The 23,147-nt window shown below is 42.3% G+C and overlaps 1 protein-coding gene across 1 annotated transcript in view; it reads left to right on the top strand.

Moving 5' to 3' along the window:
* The first annotated feature begins 947 nt into the window (after positions 1 to 947).
* ablim1b (actin binding LIM protein 1b) overlaps positions 948 to 23,147 on the top strand; it is a 521,461-nt gene continuing 499,261 nt past the window's right edge. Inside the window, exon 1 of the mRNA XM_072479452.1 lies at positions 948 to 1,123. Within this exon, the coding sequence (XP_072335553.1) occupies positions 1,111 to 1,123 (13 nt within the window). The 5' untranslated portion in view covers positions 948 to 1,110. The remainder of the gene's footprint in view (positions 1,124 to 23,147) is intronic.

The raw sequence follows: 23,147 nt of genomic DNA, 5'->3' as shown, positions 1-23,147 counted from the left end.
AGATCCATTCTGCACAGTGGGGTAAACAGCTGGCTTGTCATGCAGAACAATGCCAGTAGCGTGGATTCAATTCCTGTACCTGCCTCCCCGAACAGGTGCCAGAATGTGGCGACTAGGGGCTTTTCACAGTAACTTCATTGAAGCCTACTTGTGACAATAAGCTATTATTATGATTATTATTATTACTCCACTGAAGCTGACTTTCTCTCAATTAATTATTCTTACTCTGGATTGTTCTTTGTCCTTTTCCAATTGAAACTTTATGATACAATGATCACTGTTTCCTAAATGTGTCCCGACTGACACTTAGTCCACTTGACCCAGGTTCAGCAGTGCCTCCTTTTTGATTGGACTGGAAATATATTGCTGTAGAAAATTCTCCTGAACACAGTCTAGGAACTCTTGCCCCTCTCTTTCCTTTGCACTTCCATTACCCCAATCGACATTCTGATAATTAACTCCCCCCATTCTAACTATTCTAGAATTATTGCACCTCTCTCTAATTTCCTTGCAAATTTGTTTCTCGACATCTTTCTCACTAGTGTGTGGCCTATTGAACATGTAATGCACCTTTTATGTTCCTTAGCTCTAGCCAAATAGATTCTGCACTTGGCCCCTCTGGGACATTTCACCAGCAGATTATACCCAGCATGAATCAATAGACTGCAAACATAATAATTACTTAAGTATACCGGCGGTATTAATGGAGCCATAATATGACAGGGCCAGAATGCTGTGCTAAAACACAATAGTGGCTGTAGTATTACGGGCTGACATGAACAAGGGGGCTATGTGGGGTGGCTGTACAACATTAGCTGTTGTTGCATGATGCACACGATTGCTTGGTACTGGGTGATGCTGAGTGAGAGGAGGCGCCCAGCTAAACCGGTGCTCTCCGCCTCTGTCTGGAGGGGGCTCGGTCCTCTGCACTTGTTATTTTCTCAGCCCACGTACCTTACGTTCCGGGCACGTAGCCGCGCCGAGTACCAGTCCCAGCTCAGAGCGCCCAGCAGAGCTCTAATCCTGGGGTAAACTCTGCTCTCCTCCCTCTCCATACCTGCTCGCTGTGTGCGGTGCTTGCCCTCCCGACAGGAGCGTATCTTCCCAGCCATGTCCACCCGAGGTGAGCGACATCAGCTGCAGTGAGTGGAGGGGGGGGGGGGGGAAGGAAGAAAGGGACGCTCGCTCGCCTGTAACCTTCCTCTGGAAATGTTTAAGGTGCTCGCTCGGAGCTGATGGGAACGGCCTCTCTGTGTGACTCCTGCTACGGAGGAATTGTTTTGTTTGATAGATGTATTGTTGGCTGGAATGGAGGGAGGGTCATTGCTTTCTGTGTCCGTGCTACATGCGGGCGTTTATCTAGTCTAGAGCTCGGGTGGGTGTATATTATTAAACAGTGCAGTGTCGGCGAGATTAAGGGATAGACAGAATCGGGGCTGTGCTGGTAGATTTCCTCTGCTGCAGCCAGTAGAATCTGGATTCAGACACTATCTGTGAGCAACACTTGGCCCGAGGGATGGACCTCGCAATGGGAAGCCATCTAGGGTAGTTGAGGCGGGCGAGGAAGCTGTGGGGCAAAGAGATTGGTGTGCCTGTGAACGGGGGAGAAGAATTGTAGGTGACTGCTTAAATCGTGCAATAATTCCCAGCAGCTTTCCACCTATGCGGCACCTGCTTTAATATCTGTCTCGGAGCCTCCCTGTGAAGGTAGAACCAGCTGAAGTTTGTCCAGCTGTCGGCCAGCCCGAATTTCCCTATTATCCAGGAGCTGTAGTGGCAGACTGTTGACAGCTAGGAGGGACTTGCTGCCAGGTCACTTGTTCAGACTGAAACTGAAGGGGTGCGATTTCATCCCCAGCCTGCAGTACACCAGCCGCATGCATCACGCAATACCAGATGATCCGCCTCTATATTATACACACAGACATGATTGCAAGTGGATTAACTGCACCAGAAATAGACGCCGGGAATGATCACAGACCGGATAACACAACAGCTTAAAGAAACAATCACCTTTGATTCATTCAGTCTCGTATTCCAAAAGTAATTTAACCCTTTACTACAGAACACCTGACGAGTTTAATTCCTCTTTGCCAGGCTTCCTAAGCACGGTAGTTTTACTGACCTCGATTACTGACCTTTTTCTGTAAAAAATAACCGCCGTCTGTTCAGGCCGACATTGGCTAAGGCAAAAGCAGCATGACTTTAACCGGATTGCTTTGGTCCATTCTCAGGACTGCCCCGAGTACAGCGTCGTGGTGTCTCGTGGTCGCTTGGAAATCTTTTGTGCTTGGTGGATGCAGGCTCGATTGCCTCATTCAACCAGGGCTACTGAGCGTTCTAATCATAGAATTTTCAGTGCAGAAGGAGGCCATTCGGCCCATCGAGTCTGCACGGGCTCTTGGAAAGAGCACCCTACCCAAGCCCACACCCCCATTACCCAGTAACCCCACACAACACTAAGGGCAATTTTGGACACTAAGGACAATTTAGCATAGCAAATCCACCTAACCCGCACATCTTTGGACTGTGGGAGGAAACCGGAGCACCCGGAGGAAACTCACGCACACACGGGGAGACCGTGCAGACTCCGCACAGACAGTGACCCAAGCCGGGAATCGAACCTGGGACCCTGGAGCTGTGAAGCAATTGTGCTAACCACAATGCTACCGTGCTGCTCCTAATTGGAGTTTATGTATATTTATTTGAGGATTTCAGTTTTGGAAAGAGCATCTGTTAGAGCACCTGTTATTGTTAGTGATGGTTCTCCTGGAAAGGGTGGGAGAAACAATTGCTAAGATTCTAATTACTGGTACAACACAACACTGGCTAATGGGAAGGGTCGCTCATTGGAGAGTCTTCATTTAAGCAAAGAATTGTCACAAATTCCTAACATAAGGATAAGCAGTTTCAGATGATGTTAGCTCCCTTCTGATACAACGGCAACAAAAAAAAAATCAGCGCTCTAGGTATCTGCTACTTGTACCATGTTATGGGTGTCCAATTGCGTATTACCTTCTTGTCTTAGTCTAAGTTGGTATTTTTTCCTCTGAATTAGACAATTATAAATTCAAATTCCAGTTAAGCCGAAAGCATTAAGCTGGACCTTACGCCCCAGCACCATACTAAGTGAGTACCGGACAAGACAATGCATGATATTTTAAACAGGTTGATTTGCTTGGTTGCCATTGCTTTATTCTGTGGGGAAATTTGTTTTTATCAGTGGTCATCGACAGTAAACTGCTTCTTAATGATGGGCATAGAGTGTACTCCATTAATTGAAGGTTGTCCGTTCTAGAAAGATAGAGTTGTTTCCTGAAAATATTGAGTTCCTGGCATTCTTTATTTATGCAGAAGGTCATTGTAACCCAGCAGACCTTTCATATTTATGAGGAAACACTGGCAACAGGTTGTCACCACAGATATTTTACAGTTAGCCTACATTTAAAGGTGAAGATCTGGATTAAAGCAGTACAATGGGCAGAATTACAAATGTGTTATCTACAACTCGATCTATAAATTTCCAAATGTATGCAACACCACCGAGCCATTTCGTAAACAAGTGAGTAATCTTTATGGGCGGCACGTTATAACAGTGGTTAGCACTGTTGCTTCACAGCGCCAGGGTCCCTGCTCGGCTACACTGAGGGAGAATTCAGAATGTCCAAATTACCTAACAGCATGTCTTTCGGGACTTGTGGGAGGAAACTGGAACACCCGGAGGAAACCAACGCAGACACCGGGAGAATGTGCAGGCTCCGCACAGACAGTGACCCAAGCCGGGAATCGAACCTGGGACCCTGGAGCTATGAAGCAACAGTGCTACTCACTGTGCTACCGTGCTGCTACACTGGTTTTTTATTTTTCTCATGTTTGAAAATATTAAAGTACATTTCAGTATTTACTTTGGTTGATGTGTTTGGGTAGACTTTTTTAAACAACATTTGAAGTCAGAGAATTGATGACAGAAGAATTTTGCTAGGCCGTGTGATACTTTAAAGTAGCACTGTGAAATATAACATGTCAGTGTCATTGTGCCTTTCCTATGGCTGCACACATTCTATAAATTCATCATCTTCAAGCTACTTGTTCGAGAACACTGTGCCGCTAAATGCAGTCACCAATTATATCTTTCTTCTTCATCTATTGATGTACCTACTGATTATCCTATAATATTGCAAATACATAAATTTGATCAGGTTTCACCTGCTGAGAGTCTGAAACAATAATTGCTTTGAAGGAGTTATACTGTGATACTTGGACAGTGTTGCACTCTTATTTTCAATGATCAAACAATCACATTACATCAGTGCTGATCAATTGGGATCAATACTTACTAGTATTAGAAGGCATTATTATGCTTCCCGTTGCTACTCATAGCTTATGCCCAGAGGAAATGCATGCAATATATGCTGAAGTGCAATAGTAATGGGTTCAAGTGCCTTAATTTTTAAAAAAATCTCAAAGAATAGATTAAAGTGAGCCTGTCCAATAGCTGTATTTCAAAAAATGTTGTCCGTAGTTATATTTCAGAATGACTGAACAGCACTAGCTTGTAGCACCCAAGCACTAACTGACCTGGGAGCAGTAAAATCTAAGGAAGTATTTCACTTTGTGATACTGGGACACATGGAACTCACAAACTCCTTACAATAAACAGTTTCTGACATTTCTTAATTACCTATTTAGTCAATCACCTCTCTCCTCTCTCAGTTATTATGATCATTTAGAAGACATTTAGAATATAATTTATTTTAATAAGTTTTGACAATACATGTCTAAATTTATAGAGTTACTTTGCTATTGATGTGGATATGCTATTGTGAGCTAGGTTTTTGTCTGCACTGTCTAGGTAATCTGATAATCCAGAAAGGCAATCACAGGCACCCTTGTGGAGCTTGGAATGAACATCAGGAAGGTTCTATAAAAGTCAGGTGATCCACCCCAACAGATTACCACCCAGACAGTGAAGACAAACATTTGTTCATCAAGTTGCAGTTTTCCAGCTAATTCCTCATCATTCACAAATGATAGAAACAGAATCACACTTCAAGAAAATGCAAATCAACATTAATTAATTAGCTTCTCTAAAGACTCATCGATGTGGAGGTACAACATTGTATCCAATCCATGAGCGCTGCCTTCGGTTGCTTAAGGACAAGAGTGTTCAATGGGTGTGGCATCTGTGCTGATACCAAAATCCTCATGTACAAGGCAGTCATCCTCTTCATACAGCCCAGAAACTTGAACTACATACAGATGCCCCCTCAAGTCCCTGGAGAGGTACCATCAACTCTGACTGAGATGGATTCTCCTCCTCAGTTGGGAGGACAAGTGTACTTGGCGGCCTTGAAAGAGCCAGGAGCACCAGCATTGAGACCATGATCATCTGAAACCAAATCCACTGGGCCCGCAATATGCTTAGAATGTCGGAGTCCCAACTGCCAAAACAAATCATCTTCGCCCAGCTCAAGGAAAGCTCCCAAACAAAGAGAGTACAAAGGGAGCACTTCAAATACACCCTGAAGGCGCACCTCAAGAAATGCAATATGGATGTCAAAGGCTGAGAGATCCTTGTTCAGAACAGAACATCCTGATTGAAGGGACACAATTCTTCGAGAACACGCGACGGTGAGAGGAGACCTGGAAAAGGAGCCTGAGAAAAGATTACCAGCGATCTAGAGTCCAAGCACCAATCCCACCTCCCAGAAACACCTGCCAAGTGTGCAGTCAAAGATGCAGCTCTAGGATGAGGCTCATCAGCCATGCAAAGATCCAGAGAACCCATGACCAATGACATGGAGTTTCTTAGGTGGGCAATCATACTCATTAGCGAGTGATCGCCGAAGAAGATACAGACTAGAAAGGACCCTTATTCAAATTTCATTTTGTTGCAGAACTAGTTAATCATAGCGGTGTCATAATTTATCTTGGCATTCCTGAGTTGTGCAAGTGAAAAATCACCAGAGTTGCTGCCCTTGACTGAAATCCAATGATCACTGCAGAAAGTGTGCATTTGTGGTTGTTCGTTAAGGACAGAATTGTAGCTAGCTGATTAGGTCTCAATGGGGATGATAACATGACCCTGCAATAATAGTGCTGGGTACTGAATGTACTTCCAAATTGACCTTTCTCCAGAATATGAGGCAATCTGTTTTAAATATCTTGAGAATGAGCAGCATATAACACACCAGGGAGAGTCATGGACATGATGGATGCCACCAGTTTGTCCTTAGGGAAATTCAGATTTATGGTAAAGAAATAGTTTGTATGAAAAGGCACAATCCGCTCGAACCAAGGGACAGGAGTTCCTACGAGAAATGGCGAAACAGTGTGAACATAGTTTGTACACACCCACAACACTTGGGACCCACAATATGGAGTGCTGTGCACTTCAGATGCTCAGCGCCCCCACCAATCCCTCTCACCCCACCCCCCTCCTCATCCGGCAAGCTGTACTTTAGAGCACCCCCCTGTGAGCTCCACTGTCACACCTCAGTTGGGACTTATGATCATTAGACAAAGTACTGAGGGTGTCAGGCACTATGCAAACCTTACTTCAGCTAAATGAAGGGAGAAATTGACAAGATTAGAGATTTTTTTTTTAGACAAAGATGAACAAATGATAGCAATTGCTGCTGTAAAATTGGAATATTTTCAGTGAGACAAAGGCCTTATAATAGCGATAATGTGAACTTGGAGACATTTGATTGACATTTACTTGTCAAGAAAGGCATGAATGCTTGACCTCTTTCATTAAGAGGGATTCTGCAGAAGTGTTGTGCTGCTTTCTGCTCCTAAAGAAAAGTGATTATATTTTATTGGGATATTTTGAGCTCTCGCTGTCATTCTTATATCTATCCCTCCCTGGAAACAAGAAGAGGAGCAGCAGCAGTATGAACATTTCCCAGAAGAACATTTAAATGATAATTTAGCTATTCACTTTGGATTCTGAAATATATTTTGTGCTGTGGAGAAACCATTAGTGTCAACATTACCGTCAATGGACGTGGTGACTTTAGACATTAGCCCCTGAAATCCAGAAAGATGAAATGTAATACATTAGCTACATCCTGCTTCATGCTGTGTTGTAAAAGACTGATAAGTATTCTGTGTGATTCACTTTACTTATCATTCATAGTCATAAATTGTTTTATCTGTGTTTCATTTGCATCTGCCAGGAAGTTGCTTGGCTCGGTGGTGCATCAGTGGTGTAAGTGTTTGCACCATGGCGGCAGGTTTGACGGAGCTAAGAGTCTTTATTCGCCTATTTGCATATATCTTTACTAACATCTGTTATTCTGTTATTTATGATATATTCAGTTATTTGTCTGATTTATTTAACATATCATTCATGAATTTACTCTTTATACATCACGCTCCATTAATATTGGTTGTTAGATTTATCCCTCAGAATCCTTCAGAATGGCTTCATCTAAAGTGTCCGGTTGAGTATTCTTTTACATAGTGATCCCAAAGAACCAGAACTCATTTCTTGAGGTCAGGTACCGAAACAGAGAGAATATTTCTGCCCATACCGAGGTCAAGTGGCAGCTGCACGGTGGCACTGCTGCCTTACAGCGCCAGGGATGCGGGTTCAATTCCAGGAGGATGTCTGCATGGAGTTTGCATGTTCTTCCCATGTCTGCATGGGTTTCCTCCGGGTGGTCCAGTTTCCTCCCACAGTCCATAGATATGCAGGTTAGGTGGATTGGTCATGATAAAATTGCCCCTTAGTGTCCAGGAATGTGCAGGTTAGATGGGGTTATGGAGTTACCAGGATAGGGCGGGGGACTGGGCCTAGGTAGGGTGCTCTTTCAGAGGGTCGGTGCAGACTCGATGGGCCAAATGACCGCCTCCTGCACTGTAGGAATTCTATGATGATCCAAGTTGATTTAATTTTGCCCACACCTGCCCATAGAGTGAATATTTCACTGCATCTGGAACTTTTATTAAAATTGTGGCACAGGCAGGGGGCAACTTAAACTAAACATGATACATAGATACACAGAAGATAGGAGCAGAAGGAGGCCTTTTGGCCCTTTGAGCCTGCTCCACCATTTATCACGATCATGTCTGATCATCCAACTCAGTAGCCTAATCCTGCTTTCTATAGATACTTGAAAAATAGGAGCAAGAGGTTGGAAGTGGAAATCCACAGAATTTGTCTTGGGATATGTCTGGTGAATAGACTAAATCATTTGTGGTAGTCATTGCATATCTGTATGCACAAAATTCAAAATTCATGAAACAGATAATGGTACCCTGAAGTATTACAATTTACTTACTTATAAACTGGAGTCAAGTGATGGATGAATATTTTATCTTTGTAAGCTGCTTAATTATGAAAAGACAACTACTGCCTTTTTTTGATTCAAATGTGATTGTCGTCTATTATATGCTGCCAAATATGATGTGCTACTTGAACTACCATTTATTAAATACATAAAGTTTAACTAACTGCTTCTGCTATTTAACAGCTTATTAAAGACTAAACTATCCTGCATGTTTAGATAATGTTTTAAAGAAGGAGACCATTTGTCCCTTCATGTCTATATGTGCACACTGAGGAGTGATTCAGTGAGTGCTATTCCCTGCTCTTTCCTCAAAATCTGGGAAATGTCACCTTTTGAAGTATATACTGCATCCAATACCTTTTGAAAAATGTTACTGAATCAACTTCTGCTACTGTTTCACCCATTGCATTCCAGGTCATAACAACTCACTTGTGTTAAAAACAATTCTCATCTCCCCGTTCAGTTTTTTCCTGTTAATTTATATCTTAAAACGAGATTTTTTTTAAAAAAGCATTTCTCCTCAGACATACACAAGGTTAGTCTTAATTTGATCACTGAGAAAATTTAAGTATCGGGGTATTTAAAATTTAAACATCAGGGCATAATTTGCTGTATCAGGCCACCTGCCGTTAAATCTTACACAATTAGGTTTTAAAATTTTTGCATAACCATTGCTGAAATTACAAGCCTTTGCAATGAGGGAACAGGCCCATCTGGCACTTGAATGAACATCAAAGGAGTGTGTATTTCCTGAACCAGTCAGATTGAAGGATTGGGGGGGAAAATGCAGTGCTGATCAAGAAGCATAAATTGGAGAGGGTGAATTCAATGCCGAATCAGGTAAGAAAGAGGAAAAATAGGGGAAAGAAAGATTGGATTAAGAGAGAGAGGAAAATGAAGAGATGGAAAGGAAAAGTTAAAAAAAAATGTAACATTTTAAAAATACCTAACAACCATTAAAATCTGAAGGAATGAGACTTCATTCCGTGCGAGTGAGATTGATAGTACAGTAATTAACTCATCATGTCGTTAAAAGGGCATTTAGACAGACATGGGCAATATTTAATTCATTGTGGTGGGTTTAGATCATATCTATTGAGCAAATGCAACAAATTCACGCCATTCAATGCATTTTGATGGTGAGGCAGGCAGTGATATGCTGTTTTCGTGAAGCCAATAATGGACTGGTGCATTTTGGATTGCAATTTTGGATTTCTGCATTGAATTTGTTTCGGCCCTCATCTGAATTTGTTGTAGCATTTGCAAATAAATAATGGCCATTAGCCTTATCACCATTTTAACTGCAAATTATGGTCCATTTTAATCATCTTAAATATACATTCACAAATTAATTGTTTCATTGTGTACGTTTGCTCTATAGGAATTATTTTTTGCAGTCCTTTATCAGTCTATTCACAATTTTGTTTTTATTTGATTCAATGTATATTGTTTATTGATTATAGTGCTGTATCCACATTGGGCTAGAAATCAGACTGTGTGCTGTCTGTTGGGCTATGATGGGCTTGTGAGCATAGAAGCAAAATTTGCCCTTGAGCATATCTTATGCCCACAAGCAGAGCAGAACACTTCTGTGACTAGTTCTAACCTAATAAATACTATGAAGAACGATCTTGCATGTGCATGGAATGTTACAATACATTTTTTGAACAGCTCTTTTTAATCTTGCAATATGCCTGGGATAAAGGGGCAAGCAGATATCCTCTGCCACTCCTGCTGTTTAACCCACGTGTCAGCGAGATGAGCATAATGATGCGCAATGGTCCATTCTTTGAATTTCTTCCTTTCTTGTGAGGAAACACCTGACCTCCTCTTGGTTTACTTGACAGCTCAACTCAGATCAGTAACCCACTCCATGAGAAGGACTCTGTGATACAGCTCATGGCCCAGCTATGCTCAGCACCAGTGGGGTGCCTGAGAGTGGATATATTTTGACTGGAGTATTAATTTTAACCATGACGGAATGAGTGAATGCTCACATTACACATAATGTTCTGCACAGGATTTCTCAGGCATCTTCAGTGCTGTACTCTGTCTGCTGTGACCAGTGTTTGATATTCTGTTCGCTTTGAAAATCAATCTACCTTGTGTCAGATTTAACTTTCATTCAAGGTGCTTTTTCCAGAAAGCTGATGAAGTTTCTTGGCATAGGGCTGAGGCACTTAAGGGAATCAATTGTAATAATAATTGGATGAAGTTGATGAACAAAGCATTTCTCCTCAGGCACACTCATGGGTAGTCCTAAGTTGATTACCAAGAAAATTATATCGACAGCAGCTGAATAGCAGCCTTTCCAAAAATGAAAATTGTAATAAAATACTCTCTCAAGGGAGATGTACAAAAGAAAATCTCGCTACCAAACTACCATATACATGATTAGATTTAGAAAATTATCTGGGATCCAAGGTCAAATACGATACTGCAGGAGATTTTCAAAATCCTCCAGGATATTCTAAAACGTTTCTCTGTCTGGATAATCAAAGAATATTTCCTGACATCAGTGGTAGATAATATTTATGATCTTTACAGATGGGATGACTCAATTCCATATAACCTTTCAATAGGAACATAAGTAGGAACATATGTTCCTCTAGAATAGGAATGTGTTCCCACATAGAATAGGAGTAGGTCATTCAGCTCCTCACACCAAGTCCATCATTCAAATAAATCATTGCTGATCTGTATCTTAATTTCAATTACCCACCTTGGTTTTGTTACCCTTCATACTCTTGACCAACAAAAATCTATCAATCTCAGTTTTAAAATATTTGATTGACCTAGCCTCAGCAGGTTTCTGGAGAGAGTGTCCCAGATTTTGGGCGGCAGGGTAGCACAGTGGTTAGCACTGTTGCATCACAGCTCCAGGGACCCAGGTTCGATTCCTGTCTTGGGTCACTGTCTGTGCGGAGTCGGCACATTCTCCCCGTGACTGCATGGGTTTCCTCCGGGTGCTCCGGTTTCCTCCCACAGTCCAAAGATGTGCAAGTTAGGTGGATTGGCCATGCTAAATTGGCCCTTAGTGTCCAAAAATGTTAAGTGTGGTTACTGGGTTACGGGGATAGGGTGGAGCTGTGGGCTTAAGTAGGATGCTCCGGTGCAGATCGATGGATTGAATAGACTCCTTCTGCACTGTAAATTCTATAATCTATGATGATTTTGCATGAATAAATGCTTGCTGACTTCACCGCTGAACAACCAAGCTCTAATTTTAATATTACACCCCCTGAGCCTAAATGCCTCACTGCAGGGCAATCTGGCAGCTGACTGAACAATGAAGCAGCCAGCAAATTTGATTGTCAGGGGTTCTGAGATCCCAGACATCTGGTCAAAGGCTTAAGCAACTTAAATTGCATTGTGTGGCAACAGTAATTTCATTAAATGCACAGTATAGCCTTTTCTTACAAGGTACCCATCACTGTATATCATAAACTAGAACATTACACTTGTGATTTTTCAATTTAAAACCTCTACCATTCATTTAAAAATAGATGGAAATATACACATTATTCGAGTCTCTAAAGGCATCAGGGGGTATGGGAGAGTGTGTGAGTATGACGTTGAGATAGAGGATCACCCACAATCCGATTGAATGGTAGAAGAGGCTCAAAGGGTCGAGTGGCCTACTCCAACTCCTATTGTTTCTACATCATTTATGTGGAAATGGCATTGTTATCAAGGCATACACAATTTTCTATCATTTGTGTTCAAGTAGTTATTCTAATATAATCCTTTTTTCAAATCACACCATAGCCTCTTCCCTCCCTAATTCTGTAATCTCCTTCAGTCACACAACTCTCCGAGGTATCTGGGTTTCTCTAATTTTGGCCCATTGACCATCCCTGATTTTAATTGTTCCACTATTGGTGGCTGGGCCTTCAGCTGGCTGGACACCTAAGTTCTGGAATCCTTTCCCCCCACCTCTCTTCATCTCTACCTTTCTTTCACTTTTAACACTGTCTTAAAAATCTATGGGCGCATTCTTGAGCCCTACACTTACCACCCACAAAGGGCGTAAACCTCATTTGAATATATTCCCATGATATTAGGGCCTCCCTGCCAAATGATCCCCTCTCACTAAATATTCATATTACAACAGTTTTGGCCAGGAGTGAGGCAGTCGAGGGGATCAAGGGCTTGGGGCCTTTAGGCTGCAGCGCTGATCAGGCTGTCCTTTAAAGATGGCACCCTGATCTCTTTGGAGCTAGTTCTCTGCCCACACACCTTTTTTTTGGCAAAGAGGCTCAAGATTCCATGAGAAAACTGGGGCGGGATTCTCCGCCGGCGGGATTCTGCGTTTTGCCGGCGCCCGGGCGTTTCCCCATGGCGTGGGGGTTGCCCCACCCCATTGACCGGCAGGCGTAATGGAGAATCCCGCTGGGGGCTCGGGGCAGAAATGTGGTGGGGTGGGGCGGAGAATCCAACCCCAGGTCTGTGCAATTGGAGAGTTACCCGTCACTTTTTTGTCTATGCCTGACACTTTGCCAAAGTTTAGAAAGATTCCATCCTACTGTTTTGACCAAACATTTGATCAGCATTCCAAATGTTTCCTGATCTTGCACAGTGTAAAGTTTTGCTTTATAATGCTCCTGTGAAGTGCCTTGGGACATTTTATCATCTTAAAAGTTCTATATAAATACAAGTTGTTGTTGGTTTTTCACAATTGCATTTAAACAAAGGCAAATTCTGTAAAGACAAAATGCACTAAAGACACTAAAAATCTGGAAAATGAACAGAAAATGTTGTAAACACTCAGCAGATCAGGCAGCATCTGTGACGAGAGAAACAGTGGGTGAGATTTAATGGCCTCGCCACGCCCAACTTGGTGATGAGACAAGGCCGTTGAACCTCGCGAGAGGGCTCTCGCGAGATTCGTGACGCTCAGAACGTCTCGCGGGATTTAACGAGATCTCGCGAAGCATTCTGATCTGGGTCTCTCCCTCATTGGACTGAGCCATTAGGCTAATTGAAATATGACTGCGCCAATTTCACCCAGTGCCCAGGACTAACGGCCTCACCTTTGAGACCTTACCAGGACGCAGTTTAACACTGGTTTCCACATACGTAGACCAAGTGTAACAGCACTTGGGAGGGGTGGGGTGTCTCCCAGGCCATTAGAGATGCCTGAGTGGTCGGGCTCTAGGCAGGGTGGTATCCTGGCACTCCTGCAGGCACATGGGCACTTGCCACCACCAGCTAAGTACCTAGGCACTGTCACCCTGGCTGTGCCACCCTGGCACTGCCAGGGTACTCAGGTGGCACTGGCAGGCTGGCAGTGCCACCAAGGTGCCCGGTTTCCCTCACGAGGGATAAGGTCCAGGGGTGCCTGGCCCTTAAGAGGTGGGATGAGGGTTGCTCGAGGACCACCTAAGAGACTAGCTGGGTGTAGCTGGGGTGTCCGGAGGCCGCGGTGGGGTGGCTGAGGGGGGCCGAATAATTGGGGCGGCAGTTAAAAATGGCACCCCGATCCTCGAGTCGTCTTCCTGCACTGGCAAGTTGAGCTTGTCAGTGTAAGTGAATGAGATTTGAATGGGTAATATTCAGGTCCAACATTTCAGCTTGACCGTGTGTTAAACCTGTAAGCGCTTGAATTCTATGTTGTAGATACTGAATCTAAAAATGGTCCACCCCTGCCAGGTTTTCCATGGATTCAACCTTACAGGTGTCCGTTAAAGTGTAGTTGGGATCTGAATGGCCCTGGTCTGACCCTGACGTGTAAATGAGTATTATATTAGTGCAGCATTTCTCCACCCAGTCAAAGCTTAAGTTGACCAAAACCACGCAAAATGAGTGAACTGCAGCTTTCTCTGACATATTTTCCTTCCCATATGGGTGCTTGCTTGCCAGATGAGAAGTCTCAGAACCTAGTTTCTTTTTTAAAAAAATGTTTTTTATTGGGTTTTTGAACAAAGTATATTTACCGTTATGTACACAGAATAAAATATGTACATATATAGAAGAGAAGGGAACACGCACAAAAAACAAACAAAACAAAAAAAATTAGAATAAAATGACTGGTAGAGTATTATGCTCTAGCTCAACAACAGCAATTCTGCACAATTGGCAATATTATTTTTAGCACATAAGCAGGCATCTGTTTGTGGTGGGGGGGGGGTGGAGGGAAGGGGAAACTGGGGAGGTACATATACATTTGGGTGCCAGAGAAACGATTACAGTACAATTACACAGGGCAATACGCGAATGGATCTGGTGTTGGTGTTGTCACTTGCTTCTCCCGGACGGTTTTCGCTGCCGTTGTCGTCTTGCGTTCACCTCCGCTTCAGCCATTCGTCCCGTCTTTCGCCCGTATTTTCCTTGTTCTTTGCTCCTGTAGATGCCAAGTTTGTTATCGTTTCCCGTGCCCTCCTTCCGGCTGTCATTCCCTTGCCTCCAGAGCAGAACCCTAGCTCAAAATATTTTGACATTTTAGTTATGCAACTGTCAGCATTTGATTGTTGGACACATTAATGGGCTAATATAGCAAATTTGTGTGTTGGAATGAACAAGCGCTTTGATTGAAATTTGATAATTGGGAGAGAGACCCATCTGTTGTTGGGATTGGTTCGCCAGCAGCTGCTGACTGTGGCATTGCTTTCACTAAAGCCAATTTGAAAAAAAGCTCTTCAATAAGATCGGTGCCAGTGCTGATATCAGCACACATTCCAGCTGGCATGCAATGGTCAGACTTAAATGTAAAGTTACCAAAAGAGACACAAATCCTCACTCCCTCTTCGCAGTACTTCTCGGATGTTGATGAAAACATTTGACATCTTTTTGATCATATAAAACCCAGCTGAAAGGATGTTCTTTTTGCTGAAAGCCTCAAAACAGCAGTACCCAGTATTTTATCATTTTACTCAATACTTGCATTTATTTCTGGGTATGCCTGCAAAAGACTGGCCTAAAAACGTTGTTCGTCGCCTGACACCGGACTTTCAAAACAACTGTTCAACTCAGAACTTTATGGTGGCAGGAGGCTCCCAGGAGGACAGCGGAAGTGCCTCAGGGATGGACTCAAAGGATCCCTGAAGAGAACAAATACCCCCACCGTTTCATGGGAGTGCCAGGTGTGTGACCGACCAAAATGAAGAAGGTTTATTTGAGAAGACGCTGAACACATCGAGAGACTTCATCGGGAGCAAACAGAGGTGATGTCAAAAAGTCGGAGAGAGTTCACAAATCTCCGAACAACTGATCGGCCTGATCCTTCAAACATCACCTGCCCTCGTACATCGGACGTAGCAGCCATCCCAGAGCACATCCGACCGGAGTGGTAGCAAATCATCCTTGATCCCGAGGGACTGCTAGAGAAGAAATACTTAAACTAACATTTATACATTTATATCTACTTGAGAAATGTTCAGTGAATCATTTGCACAGTCGGATGCCTAAAATATTTCATAAGTTTTCGTTCTAAAGCTTTTAATTTTTCTGCTTTGACAGTTGTGACTGGAGAGTAGACGGCGTTGGAATTGGTACCATTAATTTCTTCAGTATGTTGTTATGCTGTAGAAGTTACTAATATTCTTCCTGTATTTTTTTAACGAAAGAACCTAGCACTAATCTCATTTGGGGAAGATTTAAATTAGTTAAATATTCATAATTTTTCGTGAGTTTTGTTTGCTCGCGAATTGCTGGCATTGACATTTCATTTCTCCAAATGAATATGGTATTATTTTATATTTATTTATGTGCTTCTAAGGAGTAAGTTGATCATTAACATGCAAACAAAAATAGCAGGCAGGGTCTTATTTACATTATAGGACCCTTAGTTTTCAAATTAATCGGGACTATTGTCTGTAAAAGGCAGACATTCTGGACACCTTGAGTTAGGCCCTTTTAAATGGCACTGGACGTATTATTGGGATTGATGTGGCAGGAACACACCCATCATCACCCATATGGATATCACCCATAAACACCCGGGTAAAGGAGTGAAAGTTGACCTTCATGAGTTCAATTCTCACCGTGCCAGTTGAGAATTTGAATTCAGTTTAATAAAATAATCTGAAAATTAAAAAAATAAATCAGCAGTAAAAGTGACCAGAATGCTTTTGGATTTTCATTAAAAATTCATCTAGTTCAATTGGAAGGAATCCTTTCATCCTTACCCAGTCTAGCCGACCCAGTCTAGCTTTGACAAAGAGTCATCTAGACCCGAAACGTTAGCACCCTTCTCTCTCCACAGATGCTGTCAAACCTGCTGAGATTATCCAGTATTTTCTGTTTCTATTTCAGATTCCAGCATCTGCAGTAATTTACTTGTTTATTGTTATAGCCGACATATGAGTCCAATCCAAGGCCAATGTGGGTTGGCTTTTAACTTGCCTTTGAAGTGACTTCGCAACTATTCGGATATACCAAGGCAACTTGGGATGAGCAACAAATACCAGCCTTCCCAGTGACACCCACATGCTGAGACTGAATATCTAAAATCCCTTTTTTATTTGAAGTATTTGTTAGTCTCCATCAACTCTCTGAAAGAAAGAAGGCATTAGGACGATGAGAGATCTCTTCAACTTGTTCCAATTTGGCAGTCTTGTTTCCATTCTGAACACTGAATTGCAATCCCATCATCAGCAACGTTGTGTTTCAGTTAAAAGTTCAACTGACTTATTACTTTCAGGCTTTAAGAAATTCTATTTGAATTTTCTAAAGCAAATGTATCCCATGAAGGGATTTGGAGGTATGCCAAGGAAGTAATCAGATTTTCCTACAAGCTTGGGAAACTGATGGCCTTCCTCATCAAGCAGTGTTTGCTGAACTGTAATGTACCGAGGTAAAGTTGAGATAATCCTGCCATTAATTGTCCAAAACCAACATGCATCGATGAAGTAAAAATGGAAAATGCTTGAAGGACTCAGCAGGTGTAGCAGCATCCGTGGAGAGGGACAGAATTAACATTTCAGGCCGATTACCTCTGTTTCACTCTCCAAGGATGCTGCCAGACTTCATGAACATTTCAAGCATTTTCCAGTTTTATTTCAGATTCACAGCATCTGCAATATGTTGCTTGTGGATGGCAAGCGTGCAATTCACTCAACTCGAAACAAGTTGGTCAAGAACGTTGATTGTTTCTGTCACCATAGCTGACTTTAATACTGGAAATTTTGTTGTTGTGTTGGACACTTTTTATGTTGGTCAACAAACCTGGCAAGGTAGAACGTATGAAATGTGGATAAGAACAGGCTGTGTAGTTCGGGACAAATTTCTAGGCTAATTACTTCCCTTGCAGACACCTAATCCAGTTTAAAAATAAACTATGGCCACTAACAATAAAAAGATGCCTTCTTACTCTGCCTTACTGATCCTTTTCTCTAAATAGTGAGGGATTTTTGATTTTTAACATCGTAACTCATGGCTTTTAATGCACTTCATAAACATGTAGGAAAGAACAAAATGCCATCATCCTATCCACTATGCAGGTCTTCTTTAAGGACACATTCAGTCCATAATGTTTGGACAAGGTACTTCATATGTGAAGTTTGGCTGTTAGCACTTTTACAACAATTTCTTTTGGTTCTCTTATTTAGAGTTGTCATCACGTTACACTTCTGACCATATTGTTCAGCTAGTTGTACTATTCTACGTATTTCCAATGATAATCATGCTTGTTCAGCTTCTTTCATTTTTTTCCCATTGAATTGAGTTATTGGTCTAATCTTGATGGATGAATGAAAGTGACTACAACATTTTGTGGTGAAATCATGCAATGCAATTAAATATAAGTCGGGTGCCACATGAAATTAATTTTCAAAACATTAATTTGCGGTATGTGGGCATCGCTGGCTAGGAAGCATTTATTGCCCATCCCTAATTGCCCTTGAGAAGATGGTGGTGAGTTGTCTTCTTGAACCGCTGGGGTCCGTGTGATGTATGTACACCTACAGTGCTGTTCGGGAGGGAGTTCCAGGCTTTTGACCCAGCGACAGTGAAGGAACGGCGATATATTTCCATGTCAGACTGGTGAGTGGCTTGCAGGGGAACTTCCAGGTGGTGATGTTTCCAGGTAACTGCTGCCCTTTGTTTCATTGTTTAATTGTCCACCCGCATTCACAATTTGGACTGCAGAACTTTGACCAAATCCGTTGATTGTGGGATTGCTTTGTTTTTTTAATAGCACGCTAATTACGTTTAGCTGTGTAGCAGCTTCACCATGTTTCGATAGGCCAGATGCGACTTCTGCTATGCTGTTTTGCACACCTCATTGAACCAGTGATGGTTCCCCTGGCTTGATGACAATGATAGGGTATGCCAGGCTGTCAGATCAGAGGGAGACAATGTGGTTACTTGAATATCTAATCCATAATGATATTTCAGTGCGGTACTGAGAGGGTGATACACTATTGAAGGTGCTGGTCCTCAGATGACATATTAAACCAAGCCCTCTTGTGGATGTAAAAGGTGCTGAGGATTATTTCAAAGAGGAACAAGTTCTCCCTGGTGCACTGGCAAATTTTAATCCTCACAATATCACAAAGAAAACGTCATCTGGCTGTCGTTGCTCCTTGTGTGGGTTTTGGCTGACACATTTCATTCATTCTAATTGTGACTGTAATTCAGAAATATTTTATTGGTTGTGAAGCACGTCAAAATTTCCTGAGGTTGTGAAAGACAATGGTGTGGTGTTCTTTGTGTTTCTTATACTCAGGATGGATGTTGTAGTGTTCACAAAGACCACACAAGCTAAGTTCAATAACAAAGCTAACATTTATTACACTACTTAATAGACAGCTCGACCACTTACTCCTATAGCAAACAATAATCTATTAAACTACAATCTACACTATACTAATACTTATCTCATGCACTCTGTCTTAAACTGTACTCTGCTCTCTCTCCTACACTCTCTCCCACTCTCTCCCAGAAGCCTGAGAGTCAGTCCTTTTATAGGTCTGTTCCCAGCTCCATCTAGTGGTCAATTATGATATTACATTAACCCTTTATATACCAGACATTCTACATAATGTCACAGATGGTAGATTTTATGAAGTACCGTGGTCCCCAGTGGCCTGCCGCCTAGCTGATAGAGCCGGCAAGTCTGTCTCCACACAGATCGGGCAACCATCTTTAAAGACCAGCTTTGAAGTTAAACTCCCGCTCCCCGTGGACAGGAAGAACCGCCCCGCCCACAAGCAAAGGGCGACCTCCTTCCCCCACCACAAAGCTGTCGGGGGCTCTCCCTCGACACCCCAACACACAAGTATTGAAGACTCTCCCCACCCTCCACCCCCCACCGCACAGGAATACAAGAATCACAGGCACTCTCCCCCTCACCGGATATTCTCCCCCCCTCTTCCCCGACCACTGGCAAGTCCCCTCCTTCAAAGGCATCAGCCCTTTACCCTCCACTCTGCACTAGACATAATCTCGACTGAATCCTATTCCGATAAAGCTGCTGTAAACCTCTTCGACGTGACATCATGGCAGGGAGGCCTATTAAAATGTATTTAAATGTGTTCCCAGCTCTTTTATGTGTGAATGTCATCTCCCAATTCTTGTGAGATTATGTGCCCACGTTGCTGTTTATGATCGCGGCGAATCTGGTGAAAAATCGCCCACAAGACCTGCAACAATATAGATTTGGATAGGTCTCAAATTATTATTTTAAAAGTCCAAAAATGTCCAAATAAGCTGATGACAATCACCCTCAATATTCAATTAATTAAATGTTTAATCAGATAAAGGAAATAATGAGGGAAAGAAAGACAAGTTAAGCAAGACAATAAGAGACAGAACTGAAAAAGAAGAGAAAAAATTGACATGTTTAAAACATATCTGAAAAATTCAAAACTCCAAGGAATGAGACTCCACACTTGTAATCGTTAACTTTTAGTGTCAGAGAGATTTAGTGGCAAGCATCAATGCCTATCACGTGCTAATATCTATATTTATGCTGTCAATTAATAACCCTACATTTCTGGAGCAGGTTTAGTTTTTACAGTAACTTGACAACATTCAGGGCATTTCTGCCCATATTTCAATGGTGAGGCAGAGTGCCAGTGCAGGCAATTTTAGTGCAATTTTCGTGAAGCTTACAGTGAAGTGGCAGAACTCAGGCAGGAAACTTACATATTTGATCCTCACCTGAGGTTGCTGGTCGCCCTTAGCCTCACTGTTATTTTGACAGGAATATATGGTCTTTTATGTTTTCCAAATCGTTTTGATTCTGGAATGAATGATTATGAAGCAAATGTGGTTGATAACATTGCTATGCTCTTAATGCAAAAAATGCCATGAAGAATGGCTATTGAATTTAGAAGTGGTGAAATATTATATCTGTTACTGATCTTGAGTAATGGGCTTTGTTGGAAGGCGATTGTTAATTCTGTGAATTTATTCATTGTTAAGTCAGTGAATTAATTCCACTATTAATCTTGTATGCCAAGCCCATCACTGAAACCAGGTCAATTCTTTTGACGAACAGCCCAGCATGTTGTATAAGGAATTAAGTATTAATAATTGTCAATATAATACAAACAGCACTAGGAAAATGAAGTAAACAGGGATTAAATATTACTCTTATAGGCAAAATCTAATGTTTGTGAAGATTAAATGACAATAAAGCTTGCTGTTATTGTTTCTCTTTGCTGAGCTGGGGAATCACAGAATCCCTACCGTAAGAAGGAGGCCATTTGGCCCATCGAGTCTGCACTGGCCCTTGGAAAGATCAACCTATTTAAACCCATACCTTCACCCTAACCCCGTAACCCACTCTAACCTTTTGACAGTAAGGGCAAGTTAGCACAACCAATCCACCTAACCTGCACATCTTTGGACTGTGGGAGGAAACCGGAGCACCCGACGAAACCCACGCAGACACGGGGAGAAAGTGCAAACTCCACCCAGACAGTTGCCTGAGGTTGGAATCGAACCCGGGTCCCTGGAGCTGTGAGGCAGCAGTGCTAACCACTGTGCCACCATGCGGCACTCAAGCATTTCCATTTCTCATATTCACACCTCATTATGGAAGTTAAAATGAGTAATTCAATGACTCATAAGTAAATTGAAAAATTAAAGTGTGTTTTCCAATCTAACTGAGAGCTTAGTGTTCTAAAAGTCAACTAATGGACCATGGTGATATAAGAGAGGGGGATATATGTAGTTCTTGTAGTGTCAGTCAGTCATGATGACACAGATTTATCATTTGAAAAAATTAAACTCTTCTGCATAATTATGACATTTTTTACCTACAGCAGAGCATTTTAAATGATCTTCAAATGGGGTAAATTATAAGGAACTGAGATGAGATAGTGGGCGGGAGGTGGGCCAGTAAAGTGTTGGGGGGCAGAGTCAAGTCAGATCCCTGATGCTATCCCTCTGCTGGGGAAGTTTCCCAGTGGCAGGAATGGCTGCAGCCCTGGATAAGAAGCTTTAGTCGGGAAATCCCCTGACTCAACAGACCTTGAAAATGACCTCTGCATGTATCATTTCCCTTCTGGGAGGAGTGTGAATGAGGCAGTTCGGAGGCAGTCCCAGAAGCAGATGACTGGTTACTAGGACAGCCTTTGTTCTCTGAGATCAGCCCAGTTTTACAAAGGGCTGTTGGGCCCTCAACCTCATCTCTCACCTACCCCCATATCCCATCATACCCACCTGCCCACCATGCCACCACAGACTCGTCATGCCACCTCCTAGCCACTCAGCATGTGCAGAAAAAAAGTTGTAACAATCTGAGAGGGCTCTCACTCATACACACTTGGTATGGAAAAAAATCTCTCCTTTATGAAACCAACTCAAGGATTTTGTATCCCCTCAAGTGGTCAATCTGTTATAAAAACAAACTGTAGTCATCACATAAAAGAAATAAAACTGTCAATCAAAATGTAAACTCAGACCCCCTTTTGGGATAAATTGTTTTGGAGATTTTGGAAGTCAGCAAATCATTCATAATGGGCTCAGCTGTAATATCAGACCTATTCAAACTGTAGGAATAGGTGGCAATGAATCTTTTCTAAGCTACGCTGGATTTCCTGACTCAGACAATCTATTTGAGCAGTCCGTGTCTGTTTTTTAATGCTCTAACTGAAAGCTGCAGCTTGCTTTTTTAATGCTTAAAATTATGAAGAGTTAAATGGCTACAGATCATGAGACTTAACAGACCTTATCCACCTTCAAGAGTGTCTACATCTCTTCCATCAATTTATGGCTCCCACATTGTGGGTTAAAGTCTTTGGAACAGTGATCATGGGGAGATGTTTGTGTTCAGCTCTAATTTCAAAAAGGCCAGATAAGTTTGCGTTTCCTGCTTGTTTGATTCATGGCCATCCACTTTCTCCCTGCTGGCAAAAATTCTATCTAGTGGAACTGGGGAGGGTTTCCACATCTGGGTCCCACCTTCCTCTGGAGTTGGCCTGACTCTGTGAAAATCTGTACCCTGATTCTTGGAAAAGTGAACTGATAGAATCAGACTGAATCCAACTGGGAATTTCTCCACACTGTACATACTCAGACTGTAGCATTTTTGGAATTGCAAGCACAGGATTTATTACCCGAAACTGACAAACATACTCTAAATTCTTCTCATCATTCAGCAGTAAATCTTTGTGCAACCTCGCTCTATTTCTACTTATAATGGTGACTATTACAAGGAAAGGAGTCCACACCAAGCCAAACAGGTTGAATTAAAAGGAAAAATATTTAATGCAACAGAACAATAGTACAGAGCTGTTACTCGACTATGTACAGGAGCCACTCAGAGTTAATGGCTCTCTGGTTTTATACAGGACCCACCCCGGGGGAGTGCATATTCCCCATAGTCCTTTGGGAATATCAATCCCCAGTTTCATAAGTGTCCCATGACATGCTTAAGGTTTCATTAGTGTCCATGACCTG

This window comes from Scyliorhinus torazame, chromosome 16, assembly GCF_047496885.1.
Source record: "Scyliorhinus torazame isolate Kashiwa2021f chromosome 16, sScyTor2.1, whole genome shotgun sequence".
In the NCBI taxonomy this organism is placed as follows: domain Eukaryota; kingdom Metazoa; phylum Chordata; class Chondrichthyes; order Carcharhiniformes; family Scyliorhinidae; genus Scyliorhinus; species Scyliorhinus torazame.
Note: the sequence above shows the minus strand (reverse complement) of the source record. Positions and strands in the feature narration are given on the sequence as shown.